This window comes from Engystomops pustulosus, chromosome 2, assembly GCF_040894005.1.
Source record: "Engystomops pustulosus chromosome 2, aEngPut4.maternal, whole genome shotgun sequence".
Taxonomy (NCBI): domain Eukaryota; kingdom Metazoa; phylum Chordata; class Amphibia; order Anura; family Leptodactylidae; genus Engystomops; species Engystomops pustulosus.
This window is the reverse complement of record NC_092412.1, coordinates 33,249,764-33,270,721: the sequence shown is the minus strand read 5'-3', so window position 1 is coordinate 33,270,721 and position 20,958 is coordinate 33,249,764. Positions and strand designations below refer to the sequence as shown.

Below are 20,958 nucleotides of genomic sequence, written 5' to 3'. Positions count from 1 at the left end.
CACAGAGTGAAAAATTGTTGGTTCATGTCAAAGTTTCCACTTGCATACTGCAGCTTCCATTAAAAACCAAGCGGAGGTCCAAGCACATAACACCAAGGATATTGCTAAGGTCTTGATTGAGTATTGTAGCTCTTTGTATGACCCTCTCCTCCTTGCTCCCCGCTCTGCAGCCCTTACACTCACTTCGAGATGCTTTACTTAAATACATGGCCCTATGTATTGAAAAGAGCTTATACACATGGTTGTGTTTTCCATAGCTCTGTGTGAGCTGGGGAGTCTATTCTATTGTTATAGGCGCATGAGTGGACCACACACACCAAAAAAATAGCAATATCAAACAAGAATGTTACGGTATCTGATGAAGCATCTATGAAATCAAACAGGAAAATATCATAAATGCCATATGCCATTGTAGACATACAATTGGACCCAGGTACCTCTGTGGATTCCTTTCAGGACTGCATTATGATTGGTTTTGCCCATGACCCAGCTTCTAAGATTAACCCCAGTCGGGCAGGCATATAAGACATGCATCTGTATAATCCTACAAAACAAAGCCGATGGAAGTAACTGAGGAAGATAAGTTAGAAACTGACACAGTATTTATCCCAGTCTAGGGTTTGTTCCAGTAGTGGGTGATATATACTCCCCATGTAAATACTGGACCCCATTGAAAACAAAGAGCAAAGAGCAAATTCTCCCTGATCAACATCCAAGTCTACATAATCCTAGTTAAGTAGTTGGGGTTACACAGCAAATTCAGCATTGACTCACTTTGAGTAATGATTATGTTATGGCTCCCCCCTATTAACATTTCTGCATATCATGGATCCAACTGAAATCAAGGACATGTGTCAGCCATAAATAAAAAAAATTACTATACTTTAAGGTGTTCATGTGATTTACTCCCCGTCTGTGAAACTACAGCACATAGGGGCTCTGCTAACAGCCCCCAAGAGCCCTCATCAGCATCTTTTAAAAGTTGATTTTAGAAGTAAGGAGGCAATGGATAACAAATATAAGAAGATTACTAAAGTCACAGGGGCAGATTTACTTACCCGGTCCATTCGCGATCCAGCGGCGTGTTCTCAGACGCTGATTCGGGTTCTGCCGGGATTCACTAAGGTCGTGCACCCAATGTCCACTAGGTGTCGCTGCTGCGCTGAAGTCCGCAGGAGACCATCTCCTCCGTCTCGTGTATGTGAGTGCTATTCTTGCAACACAAATTCTTTTTTAAATTCTGCAGTTTTTCCGAATCCGTCGGGTTCATCCGACGGCCACGCCCCCCCCCCCCATTTCTGTTGCGTGAAAGATGCCGCCGATGCGCCACAATCCGATCGCGTGCGCCAAAATCCCGGGGCAATTCGGTGCAAATCGGAAAACTTTGGGAAACCCGGCGAAAATGCGCGATTCGGACCTTTAGTAAATGTGCCCCACAGTGTCTATGAGTAAGTTTTCCTGGTTTATCATGCTGGATTTTGATGGTAGATTTCCTTTAAAGCCATAACACAAGATGGCAGGGTTATCCAAGCATGTTGTGCATTGTAATAAAATGTGGCCAAGGAAACGGCTTTTACATGCAGGATATATCCTTTACTTTCTCCAAGTAGAAAGTTCTTCAAGTTGAAGGACCTCACACACCCACAGATTAACATTTAATTCTCCACAGTCCTGCTGCTACTTACTATATACATGAAATTATGATTACACATACCTCCAGTACCATTAACTAACATTATCTGTAGCTTTGTATGAACAAAACTGACAATCTATTTCCTTTAATAAATTTTAACTCCAAGTCTGTGATCCTCAAGTCACAATCAAGTTTGTTGTGTAGTGTCACAGTAAAATTTCTCCTGCTTGTTACAGCTATGTCATCCTTCTGTGGAGCGATTACCCAGATCAATCATTTCTAGTCTGGGGTCACATCACGGGCAGATGATCGATATGTCCAGATTAATGTTTGATGGAATATTTTTTTGCTCCCGCAGATCAGGAAGACATTTTATAGTTTAGATTCATAGTCACCCCTTCTGTGCCTACAATTAGCCTTCATGTTGCTCGCGTTTAATTTCAAGGTTCATATAGAAGAATGTTTGCATTAGAGGCCTCTGCAATTCTGGAACAAAAGAGTAAAAAAAAATCTAGCCTGCTGGATCATGTCTTTCCCACAAATCTGGGAAAGGAAAAGAGTTGCGTAATGTTTACATTGCACCGGAAGAGCTGACACATTTACAGTATGTTGGGAATCAAAACGTTGGTGACGAAAAGTAGCAGAACATAAACTTTTATACCCAAAGGAACACAAGTGAGGAGACAGCATGGTTCTCCTGTGGATCTTCATACCTTGTCTTCTGCTGAATGTCTACATCGCTGAGGTGGTGACAGGAGTGGTCCACGACCTGGCCACATTGGAAGCTGCAGACTCCAAAGACATCACTAAGGAGGACTTGATAAAGGCTCAAGTAAGTGATAAATCCTATATACAGATATAGGATTGTTACTGGCTCTTCTATAATACACCCCAAAATTTGGTCCTCACCTACTAAGTTCTTGGCAATGCTGCAAAATATAATTTGTATATCTTGAATCTTTGCCACTGTCTCCTGATTGATCCTTATTGTTACCTGTCCTTGTAAATAAGACACCCTGGATTTCTGTGGATTTGGCCCTCTATTGGTGGTATAATGGTCTCTGGTTAGTTGTGTGGGGGCTTTAAAAATACTGATACTGGGATTAACTAGGAGAAGCAATCATGGGGATGTGTTCTGACAGTGTGCACTGGCTGGTTATCTTCAGTATGGTTATCTTTGTATGAATCAATAGTACAAGTGACCACAAAAAGAAATGTTCCGCTTGCTTTGCTATCAGGGTATATTCACATGACAGAATTAGAATTATTGAGATTCCCAGAAGCAAAAGAGGATCAAACATTTTCTGGATGCAAAACCGTTGGCAAAATCCACAAAATAAACATTGTGATATATCAGAGGAAAATGTTTATTTCCCTATTTATCAGGATGTTTTCCTTCTCCTTTCCAAATCTCCTTTCTTAGCTTTGGCCCCAATATCTTCCTGCTCTTGCAATATAGGACTTCAGTGTTGATTGCCATTTTACTTAATAGAGAGAAATGAAGCATCTGACACATCTGCAGAGTGAAGAATAGCACAATTGTACAGCACGTGTTCTCAGAGAGTACACAAAAATGCCCTAATAACACAAGAAAGGGTATAGCACCAGCAATGATATACAAAAGCTAAAACATGACCCTTATTAAGTATGCATTAAAAAGTACCTATATATGTACACATACACCATAAAAAACCCAATGCTCAAAAGAAAACACCAAATAGTAAATTACACACACCATTCAACAATAGGTCTGATTAGAATAGCGACCAAAAGCCAGCAAATATGGAGAAAAAAAAGAGAAGTTTTTGCCTTACCAGATATGCTTATTACGTGTGGTTTGTGGTTGTGGTCACCAATATTATGAGGGTAGTCCTCAATGGATATAGCAACTTACTGTCTTTGGCCTCCCAAGTAATGACTGCCTCCCTTACAAGGGCAGTACCTCATACTTTACCATAACATACAACCCGCATCCCCCAGCTCTGGCAGGTTTCTTCTAATAAAACAGATTCCTTAGAGGGACACTAGAATAGATGCACATAAAAAAAGAAGATGTATGGGGCATTCATATAAGTAACATGCCCTAAGGCACTGGTGGCGAACCTATGGCACGGGTGCCACAGGTGGCACTCAGAGCCCTTTCTGTGGGCACCCAGGCCTTCACCCCAACACAGAGTTTGCCAGATAGGACTTAAGGCTTTCTCATGTGGTCCAATACAGCTCAGGATGCGCCACGCTCAGCGCTATTTTAAAGCAACATCCTTGGCTGCCAGAACTACAGGAGAAACGAGAAGGTGTGAATAGAGATGGATTATCATTGGAGCTCCTGCTCTGGGTTCTCTGATTCTTCCTCTTTAGGGGACCCTGGAGGGAAGTTACAATCCAATTTTCTCCATCATCTTTCTATTGTATTGGTGAACTCAGGACACCGATACGATTAAAACCGGTGATACAGCAGGGATCAATAAGTCACTGCTTAAATTGTCATGTTGGCACTTTGCAACATATATGAGGGTTTTGGTTGTAGCTTTGGCACTCTGTCTCCAAAAGGTTCGCCATCACTGCCCTAAGGTGTATAGAGAGTGTGCTCAAGTGTAAAACTAACTCCCGTGCGGCCCTGTGTGTGGGACCCGCATAGCACAGTTGAGTAAGAAGAAACCCGTCAGGGCTGGGGAATACTGTTAGGTGTCTGTTAGGGTTCAGTAAGAGGTACTGCCCTTGTTAGGGTGGGAGTCATTATGTGGGGGGCCAGGGACAGTCATTTTTTTATATCCATTGAATACTCTCACCTGGTTTCAGGACTATCCACATTATATTGGTGACGACTATTCTAATCAGGCCTATTGCTGATTGGTGTGAGTAATTTACTATTTGGTGTGTTTTCTTTTGAGCTTTGGGTTTTATAAGATGTATGTGTACCTATATAGGTACTTTTTAATGCATACTTAATAAAGGTCCTGTTTTAACTTTTATATATCATTGCTGGTGCTACATCTGCAGAGTGAGACGATGCAGGCACAGAGAAACACATCATACCTGCAGCAAAAAATAAGTGCTTTATTACTAATCAGTACTGCTTAGTAATGCTAGGTTATAGCCTATATAGAAATATTAAAGTGTTTTTGTAAGTGTGGGAGTAAGAGAAGCAGATTTTAACATCCTTGTACAGAATAGAGCAAAAACTGGAACAGCTAGTGTTTACCTAGCAGCTGTGAAAATAATTCAAATTAAAGATAAAAGCTGAAAAATAGTAATGAGCAAACCGGAACCGCATTGAATTTGGTTTGTCCATGGTCACAGGTCCAAACACAAACTTAATTCAGAAGTTTGGGTCTTGGTTTGGGGGTAATACGGTCAAGCTAGTAGATGGGCTGTTGAGCAGCCAATCATCAAGCTTTTAACCACTGGCAACCACAGGCATGCCCAGTTTGAGCATGGCTGTGATTGGCCAGGAGGGACATGTCAACCTGAAGTGTAAGAGGCAGGGTCACATTTACTGTCGCCAATACAGCCAGGAGAGAGCTTTGGAGAGGCTGAAGGTACAGTGGTTTCATAATTGCCCTTTTGAGGGCAGATATGGAAAGAATGCTGTGAGAGACAGATTGCCCTTTTCAGGGCAGCGTGAAAAAATAGTGATAGTGAGATAACCTTACTGTATTTTCATCATCAATTACAGAAATAGCAACACTCTTGCTGCAACAGCATATTTCTAAATTGCAATTCCATGTTCACTGCATCTATGTTTTCTAAATTTGTATATTTATATATATAAATAACAGAACCTGTGCCTGCTAAAACGGTATATCTCTAAATTACATACCTGTGTACACTGCATTCATGTTTTCCTAAACAGCAGGCCCTGTGTCTGCTAAATCTATTCATCCCTAAATTGCAGATCTGTGTTCAATGCATCTGTGTTTTCCTAAACAGCAGTGACTCCGTTTGCTCTATCCATATATATTTAAATCACAGTTCCCATTGCTTCATGGACCACAGGGAGAATAACTGCATCTAAACACTGAGATCTCCTTTAACCTCAATGACAACAACAGTATTTTTGCATTATTTATGTGTTTATATAATTTTTTAATGTTATATTTTTATTTTAAGTACTTCCCTAGCCCATTTTTGTAAGGGTAACTGCCCTATTATCCCCACCATTTATTAGCCCTCTAGCCTTTACTAGCCCCATTTTACAGACATTTTTGTGTGTTAAAATTTGGGTCCCCATTGAATTCAATGGGGTTTATGTACATGATCAAGTTTGGGATCAAATCCGGGTACGGAATCAAACTTTCTCTTGAAGTTCAGCTGTCCTCTGCAACCTGAATTGTGACAAACCCGCTCATCACTACTGAAAAGGAGAAAAGGGCTGACTAATGAAGAGTATATGACAACAAAATAGTTGGGTGCCCTTTTTAGAAATTCTCCACTTAGGAGAAGTAAAGTTCATTAATAAGTTCTCTAGAGATTATGGGGCACATTTACTTACCCGGTCCTGTCGCGATCCCCGTGGTGCGTTGTCGGGTGAGGATGAAGTCCTTTTTTAGTAGTAATATACAGCAACAACACAGAATATAAAAACCATTAAAAAGGTACCCAATCAGCACCTACAAGGGGACAGGATGAGTACAGAGCCATGTCCCTCATGAGTTCTCCCCATTTCCTGCCATGGAAAATGTAAACAGTGAAATGATGAGTCCTAACCATACAATAAAGCACACATCAAATCAAACAAATGAGTAAATGCTAGTAAATAATCTCAGTAACCGCACAATAAGAGCTAATGTAAATAGTTGTGTGACAAGTACAAATTCAAATACTTAATTGAAAATGGATAGGAAAAAATGCAGGGTAGGGGGAGGCAGACCCTACGCGTTTCGTCACTCCTCGTGACTTCCCCAGGGGTATATCAATACGTGATACCCTGCATGTGTTGCTTCCCCGCTCAGCTCCGACGGAGTTCACCTTCTTCTTCCTGGTGCATGTAAGTGCATTGTCTTGCAACACAATTTGAATTTTAAATCCCGCGCTCAGTCCGAATCAGTCAGGTTGTCTGACGGCTAATCCAATCGTGTGCGCCAATCGGAAATAGTCAGGAAACCCGGCGGAAATGTGGTGTGAGGACCCTTAGTAAATGTGCGCCTATATCTTTGATTCTAGAAAAGTACCCGTATATACTCGGGTATAAGCCGACCCAAGTATAAGCCGAGGCCCCTTATTTTACCACCAAAAACTGGGAAAAACTATTCACTTGAGTATAAGCTGAGGGTGGGAAAAGCATTGGTCACAGCCTCCCCAGTATATAGCCTGCCGGACCCTGCCCCATAGTATATAGCCAGGACCTGCGACCCAGTATATAGCCTGCCAGCCCTTATCTCCCAATATATAGCCTGCCAGTCCATATCCCCCAGTATATAGCTAGCTCCCTGCCCCAGTATATAGCCAGCAGCGGAGGAAGCCAGAAAGGTGAGTATTGATATATTTTTTTACTTGAGTATAAGCCGAGTTTGGGTTTTCAGAACATTTTTTTGTGCTGAAAAACTAGGCTTATACTCGAGTATATATGGTAACTGGTGATATTCCAATGAATGTATTGAAATCATAAATTGAAAATGACATGTATCTTTTACACCAGGAATACATCGATCGATTCTACAATGCAGTCACTAGATCAAGGATGTTGTCCAATCCAACTGAGCAAAAAATCAAAGACATGCAGACCTTTTTTGGTCTTAAAGTCACCGGAAAAATTAACAAGGAAACTCTGCAAATTATGAGGAAAGCCAGATGTGGGGTCCCTGATGTCCAGAGCTTCAGCCATTTTCCAGGGAAACTTAAATGGGAAAAAACATCTCTTACTTACAGGTATATCAAGTGTATTGTACAGAGGCAGAGACGGCCATGTTTGGTCTATAAATATTAAAGGAAACCTACCACCACGGATCTACCTATTAAGGTAGATCCGATGGTAGGTGCTTCTAGTGAATGTAAGGATAGCCCTTTTTAGGGCTCATCCTTTAGTCCCCGCAATCTTTTAGAAAGTTTAATGGCCTTGATATGCAAATTTTCTAAAGATGCTACTGGGGCAAGAGTAGCCAGAGCAGAGGTTGCAGATATCTTCAGTGCACAGCTACATGGAGTTGCGCAAGCTCGGCTCCAAAGCCGGAGCTACTGCGCATGATCCTGGTAGGAGGATCAAAGAGGCTACTGCGGCGCGGTGTAACCGCGTGGCATAACCTCAGCTCTGGCTACTCCACGCCCCAGTAGCATCTTTAGGAAATTTGCATATCAAGGCCATTAAACTTTCTAAAAGATTGTGGGGACTAAAGGATGAGCCCTAAAAAGGGCTATCCTTACATTCGTTAGATAAACCTACTACCGGATCTTCCTTAATAGGTAGATCTGTGATAGTAGGTTTCCTTTAACCACATTGTATTTCCAGACTTTGGATGATGGACCTGAACTGCATGGCTTTCCACAGAACAACTGTCCCCCAAAATAGTGTCCTAAGGGGGCAGGGAATCCAGGATCCTGCACAGTATGGATAATAGATGGTGCACATTTCATAGACTAAACTAAACATCTAATCTGCAGAGGGTAGAGGGGATAGATGGATTGTTTATAGTCTATAAACAAAAAGGTCTATAATCAACATTATTCTGCATAGGAGCTGTGTACACAAATTTTAGATGCTCTGAAATAAAAAATAATGACATTTTTTTCCTACTCTTAATAGAATTGTCAACTACACTCCCGACATCACCACCTCAGAAGTAGATTATGCTATTGCACAGGCTTTCAGGATCTGGAGTGAGGTCATTCCCTTGAATTTTCGCCAGATTTATAGTGGTGAAGCTGATATTATGATATCTTTTGGATACAGAGGTATGTATATGAATGCGAATTACAAAAAGTTAGTGAAAGTTGGAATTAAAGAAAACTTACCATCAAAATTAAGCACTTACTTTTAAATCCAGGAACCTTGACTACGGTGTCCTTCTTATATTTGTTATCCATGGCTTCATTCCTTCTAAAATCAACTTTTTAAATGATGCGCATGAGCCAGAAAGAGGTTGTTACAGGAGCCCCTTCATGCTACAGCTTCACAGGCTGTTACACTGTCTCCCTTATGCTCCCTCAGCACTTCCCCCTTCCTCTGCGTGATGTAATCTCACAACAACAGAGGGAGTTTTAGCTCAGTTTAACAGCTTTTGAAGCTCTGGTAACTTCTGAGCCCTTCTGACTCATTAGCACAATTTTAAAGGTTGATTTTAGAAGGAAGGAGGCCATGGATAACAAATGTATGAAGATTACCACAGTCACGGAGACTGGATCTGTGATTAAGTGTCCCTGGTTTATCAAGTTTGATTTTGATGGTAGATTTCCTTTAATTGTAAATCAATGATTGCATTACCTTTGCAGACCATGGGGATTTCTTTCCATTTGATGGACCACTTGGAATTTTGGCACATGCTTTCGCACCAGGAAATGGAATTGGAGGAGACACTCATTTTGATGAAGCAGAGACATGGACATTGGGCCATCAAGGTAAGGCCATCAAAAATTCTAAAATTTTCTAATCCCACCAAAGAAATTCCTTTTATAAAACGACGCAAACTAACTGTATGTTATGTTGATCATTTTAGGTACCAATATTTTCTTGGTTGCTGTTCATGAGCTGGGCCATGCTCTGGGACTGGAGCACTCAAGATATGAGCAAGCAATAATGTATCCAACGTTATTGGAAAATTCATTTGTGGACCCAACCAAATTTAAATTATTTAAAGATGACATTGATGGCATCCAAGCGCTCTATGGTACAGTTATTATATATATTATAATAAATTATATATTATATATTGCGCAATGGTTACATGGGGGCTCTGAGGAAATCAGACATTTTCCAGCCATGGAATTTTTACATTAAAAAATTCTTAATTTCAACTCCACAATAAAGTCATTCACAGACTTTGAATGTCTGCATATATTCCTTTGTAGTCAGTATAGGCACATCAGTTAGAGAGGTACACTACTTCTATTGTCTTTTTCAAGACTGCATTATTTCGTTTTTCTGGGGTCTTGACCCCTTTAGTTGTTTCTATCTTTAAAACAAAAGAACTGATCCTTTTATTTTGATATTTAACAGGATCAAGACGTCCCAATATGCCAAAACCCAATCCATCCGTAAAACCACCTGCTAGGCCAACAATGAAACCTCAGCCTAAACCACCAAAGGAACCTCAACCTAAACCACCAAAGGAACCTCAGCCTAAACCACCAAAGGAACCTCAACCTAAGCCACCAAAGGAACCTCATCCTAAGCCACCAAAGGAACCTCATCCTAAGCCACCAAAGGAACCTCAGCCTAAACCACCAAAAGAACCTCAACCTAAGCCACCAAAGGAACCTCAACCTAAGCCACCAAAGGAACCTCAACCTAAACCACCGAAAGAACCTCAACCTAAACCACCGAACGCACCTCAACCTAAACCACCAAAAGAACCTCAACCTAAACCACCCAAAGTACCTCAACCTAAACCACCAAAGGAACCTCAACCTAAACCACCAAAGGAACCTCAACCTAAACCACCAAAGGAACCACAACCTAAACCACCAAAGCAACCACATCCTAAACCACCCAAACAACCTCAACCTAAACCACCAAAGGAACCACAACCTAAACCCCCAAAATTGCCCCTTCCTAAACCACCACAGAAACCTCAACCTAAACCACCAAAACAACCTCAACCAACCTCACCAAAGAAATGTGATCGAGATTTAAAGTTTGATGCAATAACTAGTATGAGGGGCGATCTTCTGTACTTTAAGGAAGGGTAATTTTCAACTAATATTTTACTTCACATTGTAAAAAGGGGCAGCGTGGTGACTTAGTGGTAAGCATTACCGCCTTGCAGAGCTGGGGACCTGGAAAGAGTTTGTATGTTCTCTCGGTGTTTGCGTGGGTTTCCTCTGTGTCCTCCACTTTCCTCCCACACTCCAAAACATACTGGTAGGCTGATTAGATTGTGAGCCCCATTGGGAACAGGGACCAATTTGGCAAGCTCTGTGCAGTGCTGCATAATCTGTTTACGCTATAAAAATAAAGGAATTATTATTAATTATATTATTAAAAAAAGATTTTATTTTAGGATATCAATATTCTATGTGAAAGTCAGAGATAGCCCAGGACAGTGTTTAACCTGCCACTCCACTCATTCAAGGGTACAAGGAATAAAGCAGTGGATAGAATACATTTTTCAGCTAAACCCATAAAAACTAAAAAGATATAGAATATATTAACTGAATATGTAATGTTCAAGGCAGTGAGTTCCACCAAATGGGTGCAGCATGAGAGAAGTTCTGAAGATATCACTGACCACTGTTTGACTTTATTGCTACAAAAACAGTCACCTAGTGTAATACAAAATTGATTTTATATGTTGTTGGTTTTTTTAGAATAATATGGAGGAAAAGTGCAACAAAAAGCAATATTGATACCTTTTTCCTGAACACTACTTGGCCAAGACTACAAAGCATTGATGCAGCCTATGAAGTTCCACAGCGAGACATTGTCTACCTTTTTAAAGGTTCGTTAAAAGAATTTTGATTATCAATTTTATGACCAAGTAGTATGTATAATCCCAGTACAGGCGGTCCCCTACTTAAGAACACCCGATTTACAGACAACCCCTAGTTACAGATGGAGCTCTCAACCCAATGTGACCTCTGGTGAAGATTTCTGGATGCTTTATTTTAGTCCCAGGCTGCAATGATCAGCTGTATAAACTATACATGACTTACTGACTTACATGCAAATTCAACTTAAGAACAAACCTAAAGAGCCTTTCCTGTGTGTAAGTGGGGGACTATCTGTATTGTAAAGGCATACTGAGTTCAGGAAAGTTAAAGTGAAGCAATTTTGAAGCAATCTTTTCAGAAATGATTAAAGAATCTGATAATAGTTTACTTTGCAATATATTAATTATTATTCATTAGGGTATACGTTTCTCTGTCCCATTTTCCGCTTCTTTCTTCTCCTGCAGTGAGCATTGTATCCGAACACCTTTAGTCATCTGTACACAGCAGATAGATAAGGAAAGGTGGCTGAAGATAAACTTTTTTCACGGCTAAAAAATATATTTTATTTAATTAATCAGCTATTTAAGACTCTCCAGTGACTGTAAAGAGTTGACATTTTATCAGCTTCCCTTCATCTGTCAGAGGAAAACTAGACTTATACACAATGCAAAAAAGCTGGAGGAAAGGGAGGAAAAAAGAGGGACACAGGAAAATTTTCTTTAATAACGTATATTAGAAGGTTTATAGTCTGCCCTATTAATCTATGCAAATTTTAGTTACACTTTTTGGAAAGTGCAGTTTCACTGCTGGTTAAACTATTTACATAGGAGAGAATTTGCTGTAAATAAATTATGGCTTTTCTGCTTATTTACTATTACTGTTTTATTGTACTGAACTCTCCCTTAAAAAATCTCCCACCCAATGCATTGCCATTTACCAATAAACTGGAAGACTGAACAGTTTTTCTTCCACAGGCCGACACTTTTGGATTACAAGAGGTTTTGATCTGGTCCGAGACTATCCCCAAGATATCTCTCAGTTTGGTTTTCCAAGTTCTGTTAAGAAAATAGATGCTGCATATTTCTTAAAAGAAGAAAGAAAAGCAATTTTCTTTGTACAAAATAAGTACTTGAGGTAAGTTCCAGATAGGACAAAAAATACACATTGATCGACGATTGTGATAATATTGCACCGGCTTTACATTTTTTCATTGTTTCTTGTCTTTTAAAAAAAAAAAAATTACTGACTACAGTGCACTACAGGCACGAGGCTCCATTTGGCAGAGCAAATGGTATCTACTCTTTACAACCTGCCAGTGTAAGATGGGGCCCGACCACCCCAAGAGGTTTCTTTGTGACCAAAGATTGGGAGGAAGCCTGTTTGTGCTCCAAGTGTGGGCATTCACCTCCGCTAACTCATCTTTTGAGAAGAAGAGATCAAAGAAATAGAAGATCTGTGTGTTGGATTCCCGCCGAAAATCCAGGACAGACAATAGAGATATCATAGCTGTCCATAATTGGGACATAATTCAATATTACAGGTCCTCAGTTACAGGAGAGAGTTATAGTATCGAGATACCCTCATGGTTTGCGTATCAAAAGCCTAGCTACATGGAAACCCAGTCCAATTGCAGAACACCCCTAATGTTAGGCCTAGACACCCCAAGTTTGGTATGGGGTGAGAGGTAGCCAGGTACCCTGATAACTGCAACCAATGGCATGGTTGTACTATTTTCCAATAAAAAAATATGGGATTTTAATAAAAACCCAGACACAGAAAGTACCTTTCTGGAGGGAGGAGGAAATGCAGACCTCCCCCTCTCAGTGACATCACAGCCAGGAGGTGGAGGTCAAAAACCCACTGGGTTTAAATGAGTGAATCTGAGAAAAGGCTTAGTCAGTCTTGGAACTATATTCATTAGAAGGATGCCCGGACCTCTGCACGCTGTATTCCTCAGCCAAGGTGACTCTCTCTATCTCATAGTAATAATAATAATTCTTTATTTGTATAGCGCACACAGATTACGCAGCGCTGCACAAAGCATGGGGGCTCACATAGGAAGGGTATTTTGTTTCCTTTTTTCCATAACTGTTTGTATGTATTGTATGTATATTGTTTTGTAACTTCTTTTTTTATTTTAATCTGACAAGTTTATGTTTTGAGTGTATTGTACTTGAGTGTTAACTTTAATAAGCCTCTGCTCGTAGCCTTATCCCCTTAAGGACCAGGCCCTTTTTCGTTTTTGCGTTTTTATTTTTCACTCCCCACCTTCAAAAATCTATAACTTTTTTATTTTTCCATGTACAGAGCTGTGTGATGGCTTATTTTCTGCGTAACAAATTGCACTACGTAGTGATGGTATTAAATATTCCATGCCGTGTACTGGGAAGCGGGAAAAAAATTCTAAATGCAGTGAAAATGATGAAAAAACACATTTGCGCCATTTCTTGTGGGCTTGGTTTTTACAGCTTTCACTGTGCACCCCAAATGACATGTCTATTTCATTCATTGGGTCAATACGATCACGGGGATACCAAATTTGTATAGGTTTTATAATGTTTTCATACATTTACAAAAATTAAAACCTCCTGTACAGAAAAAAAATTCTTCATTTTGCCGTGTTCTTGCGCTAATAACTTTTTCATACTTTAGTGTATGGAGCTGTGGGTGGTGTCATTTTTTGCGACTTCTGATGACGTTTTCAATGCTTCTATTTTTAGGACTGTTCGACATTTTGATCACTTTTTATAGAATTTTTTCTATTTTTCAAAATGGCAAAAAAATGCCATTTGCGACTTCGGGCGCTATTTTCTGCTACGCGGTTTAACGCAGTGAAAAACAGTTATTATATTTTGATAGATCGGGCATTTTCGGACACGGCGATACCTATTGTGTTTATGATTTTTACTGTTTATTTATATTTATATCAGTTCTAGGGAAAGGGGGGTGATTTGAATTTTTATGTTTTTTTAATATAATTTTTTTTTTTTTACTTTTTTTTATTTCTTTTTTTTACTATTTTACAGACTCCCTAGGGTACTTTAACCCTAGGTTGTCTGATTGATCCTACCATATACTGCCATACTACAGTATGGCAGTATATGGGGATTTTGCATACCATCTATTATAATGTGCAGATCGCACATTATAATAGATAGCCTCGATCATGACAGTCTGGGATCTTTGTGTGATCCCAGGCTGTCATGGCAACATATCGCCGCTCCCCGGTGACGTCACGGGGAGTGACGATCGGAGCCAAGATGGCGGCGCCCATGCGCCGCCGGCTCTTTAATGCCGCCGGCAGCTTTGCCGGCGGCAATCAAAGGGTTAACACCCGCGATCGGTGCAAGCACCGATCGCAGGTGTTAGCGACGGGCGTTTGCTTCATTATGAAGCAAATGCCCGGTGAGTATGAAGAGGGCTCAGCCTGTGAGCCCTCTTCATACTCCCCCATGCGCAGTAAGACGTAAGGGTACGTCTTATTGCGCTATGGGGTTAAAGAATCTGAGTTTCCAAATGGATTATGTTAGCAGATTTTTCAGCATAGCATGCAGTGACTGCACGTTTTGTGAGAATCATCAGTGTGCATTGTCTGTGTAATTGAGGTGCCTATGGCCTTCTTAGTATAAGTGATTTGTGGGTGGTGGCAGTGAGTTGGTCTGGGTGCTCAGCACTTAGGGGTAAATTTAGTGTAAGAACGCCATTTTGTGTTAGTGGCAGAGCTTAGGGGCTAAACTCTGGGACTCCATAGAGTAGGTGCACCCTGTGGTTGGACTTGAGAGTGGTAGTTCATCACGACGTATATACATCAGAAGGCTCTGGTCTATTGATGTATCTGATGGGGGGCTGTGCTGCTAGACAATCCTACACCATGGTCTATATTGATTAGAATTGCGCTATATTCTGCAAACTTTCATGTATCAATATTTGCATGCTATAGCTAGTGCGCAGACGGGGGCAGAAACAGCCCACAACAGAAACAGTGCAGGTCATGCCCCCTTCACGCCCCTGCCACACCCACTTGACGTGTAGATGGCATAAAGGGGGAAAATAATCGCAATCACTGTAATTGCTTTTATTTCAGGGCTTGTGCATGAGAAAACTGGCATACAAGTCCTGATAAATGTCTCTCTATGTGCACAAATGTATATTTTTTTATTTTTTTTTCCCACAAATTATGGCACATTTTTATTAGCAAATTTGCACCAACTATATCTGCTTAAATCACACTATATTATGTCATATATCAATACCAATAAAAATTTATGTGAAAAGTTATAGGGGATGCCACAATAAGGCACACATGACATAAAGGGAGCTGGCTGGCTATATACTACCGGGGGGCAGGGTATATACTACAGGGAGCTGGCTATATTCTACAGGGGGCTGGCTATATACTACAGGGGGCTGGCTATATACTACAGGGCGCTGGCTATATACTACAGGGTACTTGCTGGCTATATACTGGGAGGCTGTTACCAATGCATTTCCCACCCTTGGCTACTCAAGTCAATAGGTTTTCCCAGGTTTTGTTGTTAAAACTATGTACCTCGGCTTGGATCGGATTATACTCGAGTATATACGGTATGTGTACAGCATATATGTGTCTGATTCTGCAGTCTTGTGATGATCTCTTCCTAATGATCTTCCGGATACTCAGGAATAATTTGTTTTATTATATCCTAATTTATTTTTCAGCTACGACCATGTAAGTCTCAAAATGGACTCCAAATCTCCAGGGAAAATTAAAAAAGGATTTCCTGGAATTGGGAAAAGAGTGGATGCGGCTTTTCAGGAAAATGGTGTGTTTTTTTTGGTCAACAGCAAAACTTTTTCTTAGTATCATTAAGAGGTTAAAAAGGTTTTGTTAAAGTTTTGACATTAGGTTAGATTATTAAGTTCGATTATTTTCCTCACCCAAAGAATAGAGGATAACAATCTGATCAATGGTGGTTCGACTACTTGGACCCCCACAGATCATGAGAACAGTCCCATTCTCACTAATTGATGGAGTAGCAGGTCAAGTATGTGTCCTGCTGCTCCATTCAAATCTAAGTAATTGTGGGTAATATCCAAGCATAGCCCTCAGGTATCTTTGGCACTCTTATTCCCTGTCTATGAGAGTGCTAATGGAGCAGCAGGACACATGCTCAACCTGAGGCTCCTTCAATCAGTGAGAACAGGAACCCGATTCTTGTAAATGGTAGAAGTTACCCCAATTGGACACCACTCATCAGATTGTTATCCTCTATTCTGTAAATATCAGTGAAATATGGTACACTTTTTTTGCAGTATTTATAACACAGAATATATGAATACTCAATACATATTCTTCACTCCCCTTTTTTGTCTTAGATTTCCTGTATTTGTCCAATGGAGCCAACCTGATTGAATATAATCCCAGGAGGAAAAACATCGTCCGCATGATCCCTAATTATAAAGTATTGAACTGCAAGTGAAGAGACCAGATTTCAGATTTATTTCTGCGATTTCTCATATTCACAACAACATTTGAAGATATACATGTAGATGTGAAATAAATAATATACTACTTTATTAGAGGCTTTCTTTACATGATATGTAAAAAACCATGAAGACATTCATTCATAGCACAGTGATATACATTGGGGCTTATTAACTAAGGTTCCGCAGACGCACTTTCATCGGACTTCCTGACGTTTTTGGGTTTTGCGTGGCTGTGGCAGATATTTAGCTAGGGATTGTGTCGCACACTATACAATTTTGGTGCAGCTGCGCCGGCTTTCATGCGGCAGAAATCGGGGGGCGTGCCACCGGACGATCCGACGCCGGATTTAACTTTCAAATTGTGTTGCAAGAACAAGCGCTTACATGCACCAGGAAGAAGAAGGTCAACTCCGGCGGACCTGATCGGGGAAGCGACACATGCAGGATATCGGGCGCTGGGTATTAGATCTCTCCGATCCTACATTGATGGCCTATCTTGAGGATAAGTCATTAATAAAATTTGTGGACAGTTCCTTTTGTTTTATGTTGCGTAAGCAATTAATCCTGAAAGGATAAAATAACAGTTGAAGATGGATAAAGGATACAGCGCAATACATAATGCTTGCAGAAGAGAAAGAACAGAGACATAGGATGCCCCATTGATCTTGGCAGTGGAGCTTCTCTATAGTATAAGTGGCTGGGGGTCCTAAATTAATAACAATTAAATGAAAATGTTCAACTTAGACTGTACATTCCCTGTAAAAATACAGACAGTCCCCAGGTTATGTATAAGATAGGTTCCCTGGGTTTGTACTTAAGTTAAATTTGTATGTAAGTCGGAACTGTATATTTTATAATTGTAGCTCCGGACAAAATTGGATGTAATTTGCTGTAATGGGACCAAGGATTATCAATAAAGCTTCATTACAGACACCTTACAGCTGGTCATTGCAGTCTGGGACTAAAGTAAAGCATCCAGAGAGCTTCACCAGAGGTCAAAGGAGGCAGAGAGGTCCGTCTGTAACTAGGGGTCGTATGTAAGTCGGGTGTCCTTAGGTAGGGGACCGCCTGTAAAGGGAATGAAAAAATGATGTAGATATTAAAGCCCTAAATCAGCCAGCAGAGGGCACTGTAGAGACATCTCACCTACATCTTCTAAAACTAAATTAGTGACAAATATACCATACTACAGTATATAATTTATTTGTACAAATAGGACTTTACAGGGCAATAACATGATCAGATTAGGAGATCTTAATTAATTAAAGGAAACCCTTCCACCATGGATCTACCTATTAAGGTAGATCCTGTGGTAGGTGCCTCTAATGTATGTAAGGATAGCCCTTTTTAGGGCTAATCCTTTAGTCACCTTTATCTTTTTTAACCTTTAATTGAGACAATATGCTAATTTACCAAAGAGGCTACTGGGGTGTGGAGTAGCTGGAGCTGAGGCTACACGACATGAAGTCACACAGGTGCACGGCTCATTATATCCCTGGTCACGTGAAGTCACACAGGCGCACGGCTCATTATATCCCTGGTCATGTGATGTCACAAAACCAGGGATGAACCTGTGAACCTGTAATGAACCACTTTTTAATGCCTGAAAGTAAACAAAGAAGCGTTATATAGAATGACAGCAAGCAGAGATATAGGAAAACAGTGGAAAATGATTCAGAAAGTATATTTGAAAATTGTATAATTTTTCATTATCAATATCAATGATTTGATAAAAGTGGACAACCTCTTTAAATCAAAGGTCTTAAATGTTGAAATTCAAATCAGGGAAGTGCTTCCTGTAGGTGGGTAGTGCTCTATAAAGCCCCCATGGAGGGAAAGTTACATTTATGACACCTCTTGACAATGGAACCATAAAAAAAGGCAGTGAATGTCAGGAAGGGACAGGAAGGAAATACATCAGAAACACTGAATTAACAACTTACAAATGGATAAAAATAACCTTTCAGATTTTTCTCAAGCTTTTATAATACAGAATATGGAAATCGGAAGTTCAGTTTTTCACAACTGTGTCACTTTTATATCTAAAAAAAGGCAATGTAAGGACAGGCGCTGCATTACGCCTATACTCGTATATTCAGAAAGATTCCTGTATCAGTGCCTCACAATTGCTTGAAATTTTTGGGTACATTTTGTGACAAAACTTTTTTGTTACAAGATTCTCACCATTTTTAGGAATATAGGCACTGATGGAACAGGGCACTTCTTAAAGTACTTCTTAAAGGGGTTTGCCCATGAAAAAACTTGCTGACCAAAGGGGGTCTCATTGATGAGACCTCCACAGATCAGAAGAAGCGGGGGTCTGATGGGGTTCCAGGTACCTCCGTCAGACCCCTCGTCGCTCCCCAAGATGAGTGAAGCAGCTGTCCGTGCATTTCCATTGCTGCCCCATTTATCTATATGGAACTGATGGAGATCTACCTTCTCCATGCCCAAGTTGCCTAAACTGGGCTGTGAGCTTCCTCCACCAGACTACAACCAACAAGCTACCTCGGATATTGGCAGTTACGACACTACCTCAGCCTGTTACCTTGCTGCGTTGAAGTCCTGGAATAAAGGAACTGTAAGTTGATGTTATACATCTTGTCTCTACATGTGATCCCAGGCTGCCGCTAGCCTAACCAGCCTGTCTTCTACCATCTATCCATGGATCGCTAACACACATGTACACCGGGAATGCCCCAGGAGGGAACCTCTATTATACAGCGGTTTCCCCCTCTTCTTGCAATCCTTTGCTGGACCAGCCCGGCGTAGACAAGGCATGTGCAACATCCATCCCCCGGGGCCCAGAATACCAGAGTGGCTGGCGGTTGCGGCCTCGTTGCGCTGATGTCATGGTGCTTGGTATGGGGACCGGAGGGCTGTCCTACAGCCTGGCAGGTCTCCAGCTGGTGGTGTGTGCAAGAAATATAGAGGGAGAGGCTGATGTACTGGTTCTCCCTGGGGCAACCCCTTAGTGTTCGTAGTATATGTCCCTGGGTAATGGATGGGGAGCCCTTGGTGGTGACAGCCGTATCCAGGGAACAGATGGAGGCAACGTGGTGCAAGATATTTGGCTAGATACTTATTTCTCTAGATCTTACTCCCTTAGATATGTTATAACAGGTATTAACTCACGGTTCTTTATTAGAACAACTGCAGGCAACGGGCCAAACAGTCTTGTTACAGATGCCGGATTGTTAGATTCCGAATTACTGGAGTGGTCATAGAGAGTGATCCTCTGGAATAGATTCACCAACCTGGTAGTAGATACAGGCTAGGAAGAAGCTGTCTCCAATACCGGAAGCTGCAGCTTTGTCCTGGGTTGGTTAAGTGTCTGTACTGGAGGAGCACAGACACCGTCTCTGGTCACTCTGTCTCTGATGACAGACTGGTGCTCTCTAGGGAGAGCTAGTGGTAAAAGAGGTGTGCTCTGTAAGAGAGCTAGATTCCAACACTTTGTGCTCTAAGAGGTTTCTGGAACTCAAGAACCTACTAGCCCCTCCCTGTCCAGGGGTTTTGTTAAACCCTGGTCAGGTGGTGTCTCACTCCCAAAACACTCTAGTGTACATAAAGGAATGCAATTGGATAATAGATCACATAAGTTTAACCCTTACTGTACAGGCAGGGTCCACCGCTGCTAACGCCTGATGTCCAGGTCTGGAAACTTACTGGAGGGTTCGCGACTCGCTCTGACAGCTCCTAACCTGCAGAGGGCACTGTTCGCAACTACCCCCTTGCCACTGTATTGGCAGTGGTGTTGCACATGTTTCACCTGGACTGCGACAAAGCAAGCACTAGGCCTCCCTAAAGCCACCCACTCAGGTACCAGGGGAATCCAGCTGCCCCCAAGCCCTTAGGTCAGACCCCCAGTGGGAGGATGTTGTACATAAAAATAAAGTATAAAACATTATAGATTAGGCTTTAGTAAACAATAAAAGGTGATTAGATAGATTTGGGAAATCTATTGTTAGGATCTGCTACGTAAGTGAATTCCTGATGGTAAATTCCTTTTAAGAAATAAAGGCATGTTTATTTTGGACCACACAGTGAAAGCTGTCAAACAACAATTCCACCATGTCATATAATTTTATAATTTTAAGTTCCGGGGATATGGCACAGAATATTAAAGGGGTTTTCTGACATACAAAAGCTAGGCCCTATACACAGGATAGGGCCTAACTCGCTGATCAGTGGGGGTCTCAGTAAAGAGAACCCTTACAGATCAAGAAAACGAAGGGTCCCACATACCACCCTCACACAGCTGCGCATGACCCTTC

At 41.1% G+C, this 20,958-nt stretch overlaps 1 protein-coding gene across 1 annotated transcript; it reads left to right on the top strand.

Annotated features, from left to right (window-relative positions):
• Positions 1–2,016: 2,016 nt before the first annotated feature.
• On the top strand, positions 2,017–16,827 carry LOC140117446 (stromelysin-1-like). The gene is made up of 10 exons (XM_072134200.1): positions 2,017–2,465; positions 7,272–7,501; positions 8,373–8,521; positions 9,059–9,184; positions 9,283–9,453; positions 9,783–10,470; positions 11,093–11,223; positions 12,190–12,349; positions 15,914–16,017; positions 16,571–16,827. The coding sequence occupies exons 1-10, from the start codon at positions 2,322–2,324 to the stop codon at positions 16,672–16,674; spliced, it is 2,007 nt and encodes a 668-aa protein (XP_071990301.1). The 5' UTR covers positions 2,017–2,321; the 3' UTR covers positions 16,675–16,827.
• The last annotated feature ends 4,131 nt before the right edge of the window (positions 16,828–20,958 follow it).

Coding starts and splice junctions, on each gene's coding strand:
- LOC140117446 (XM_072134200.1), top strand. CDS start 2,322: ATGGTTCTCCTGTGGATCTTCATACCTTGTCTTCTGCTGAATGTCTAC. Junction 7,502..8,372: donor AAAACATCTCTTACTTACAG/GTATATCAAGTG, acceptor TACTCTTAATAG/AATTGTCAACTACACTCCCG. Junction 10,471..11,092: donor CTTCTGTACTTTAAGGAAGG/GTAATTTTCAAC, acceptor TGGTTTTTTTAG/AATAATATGGAGGAAAAGTG.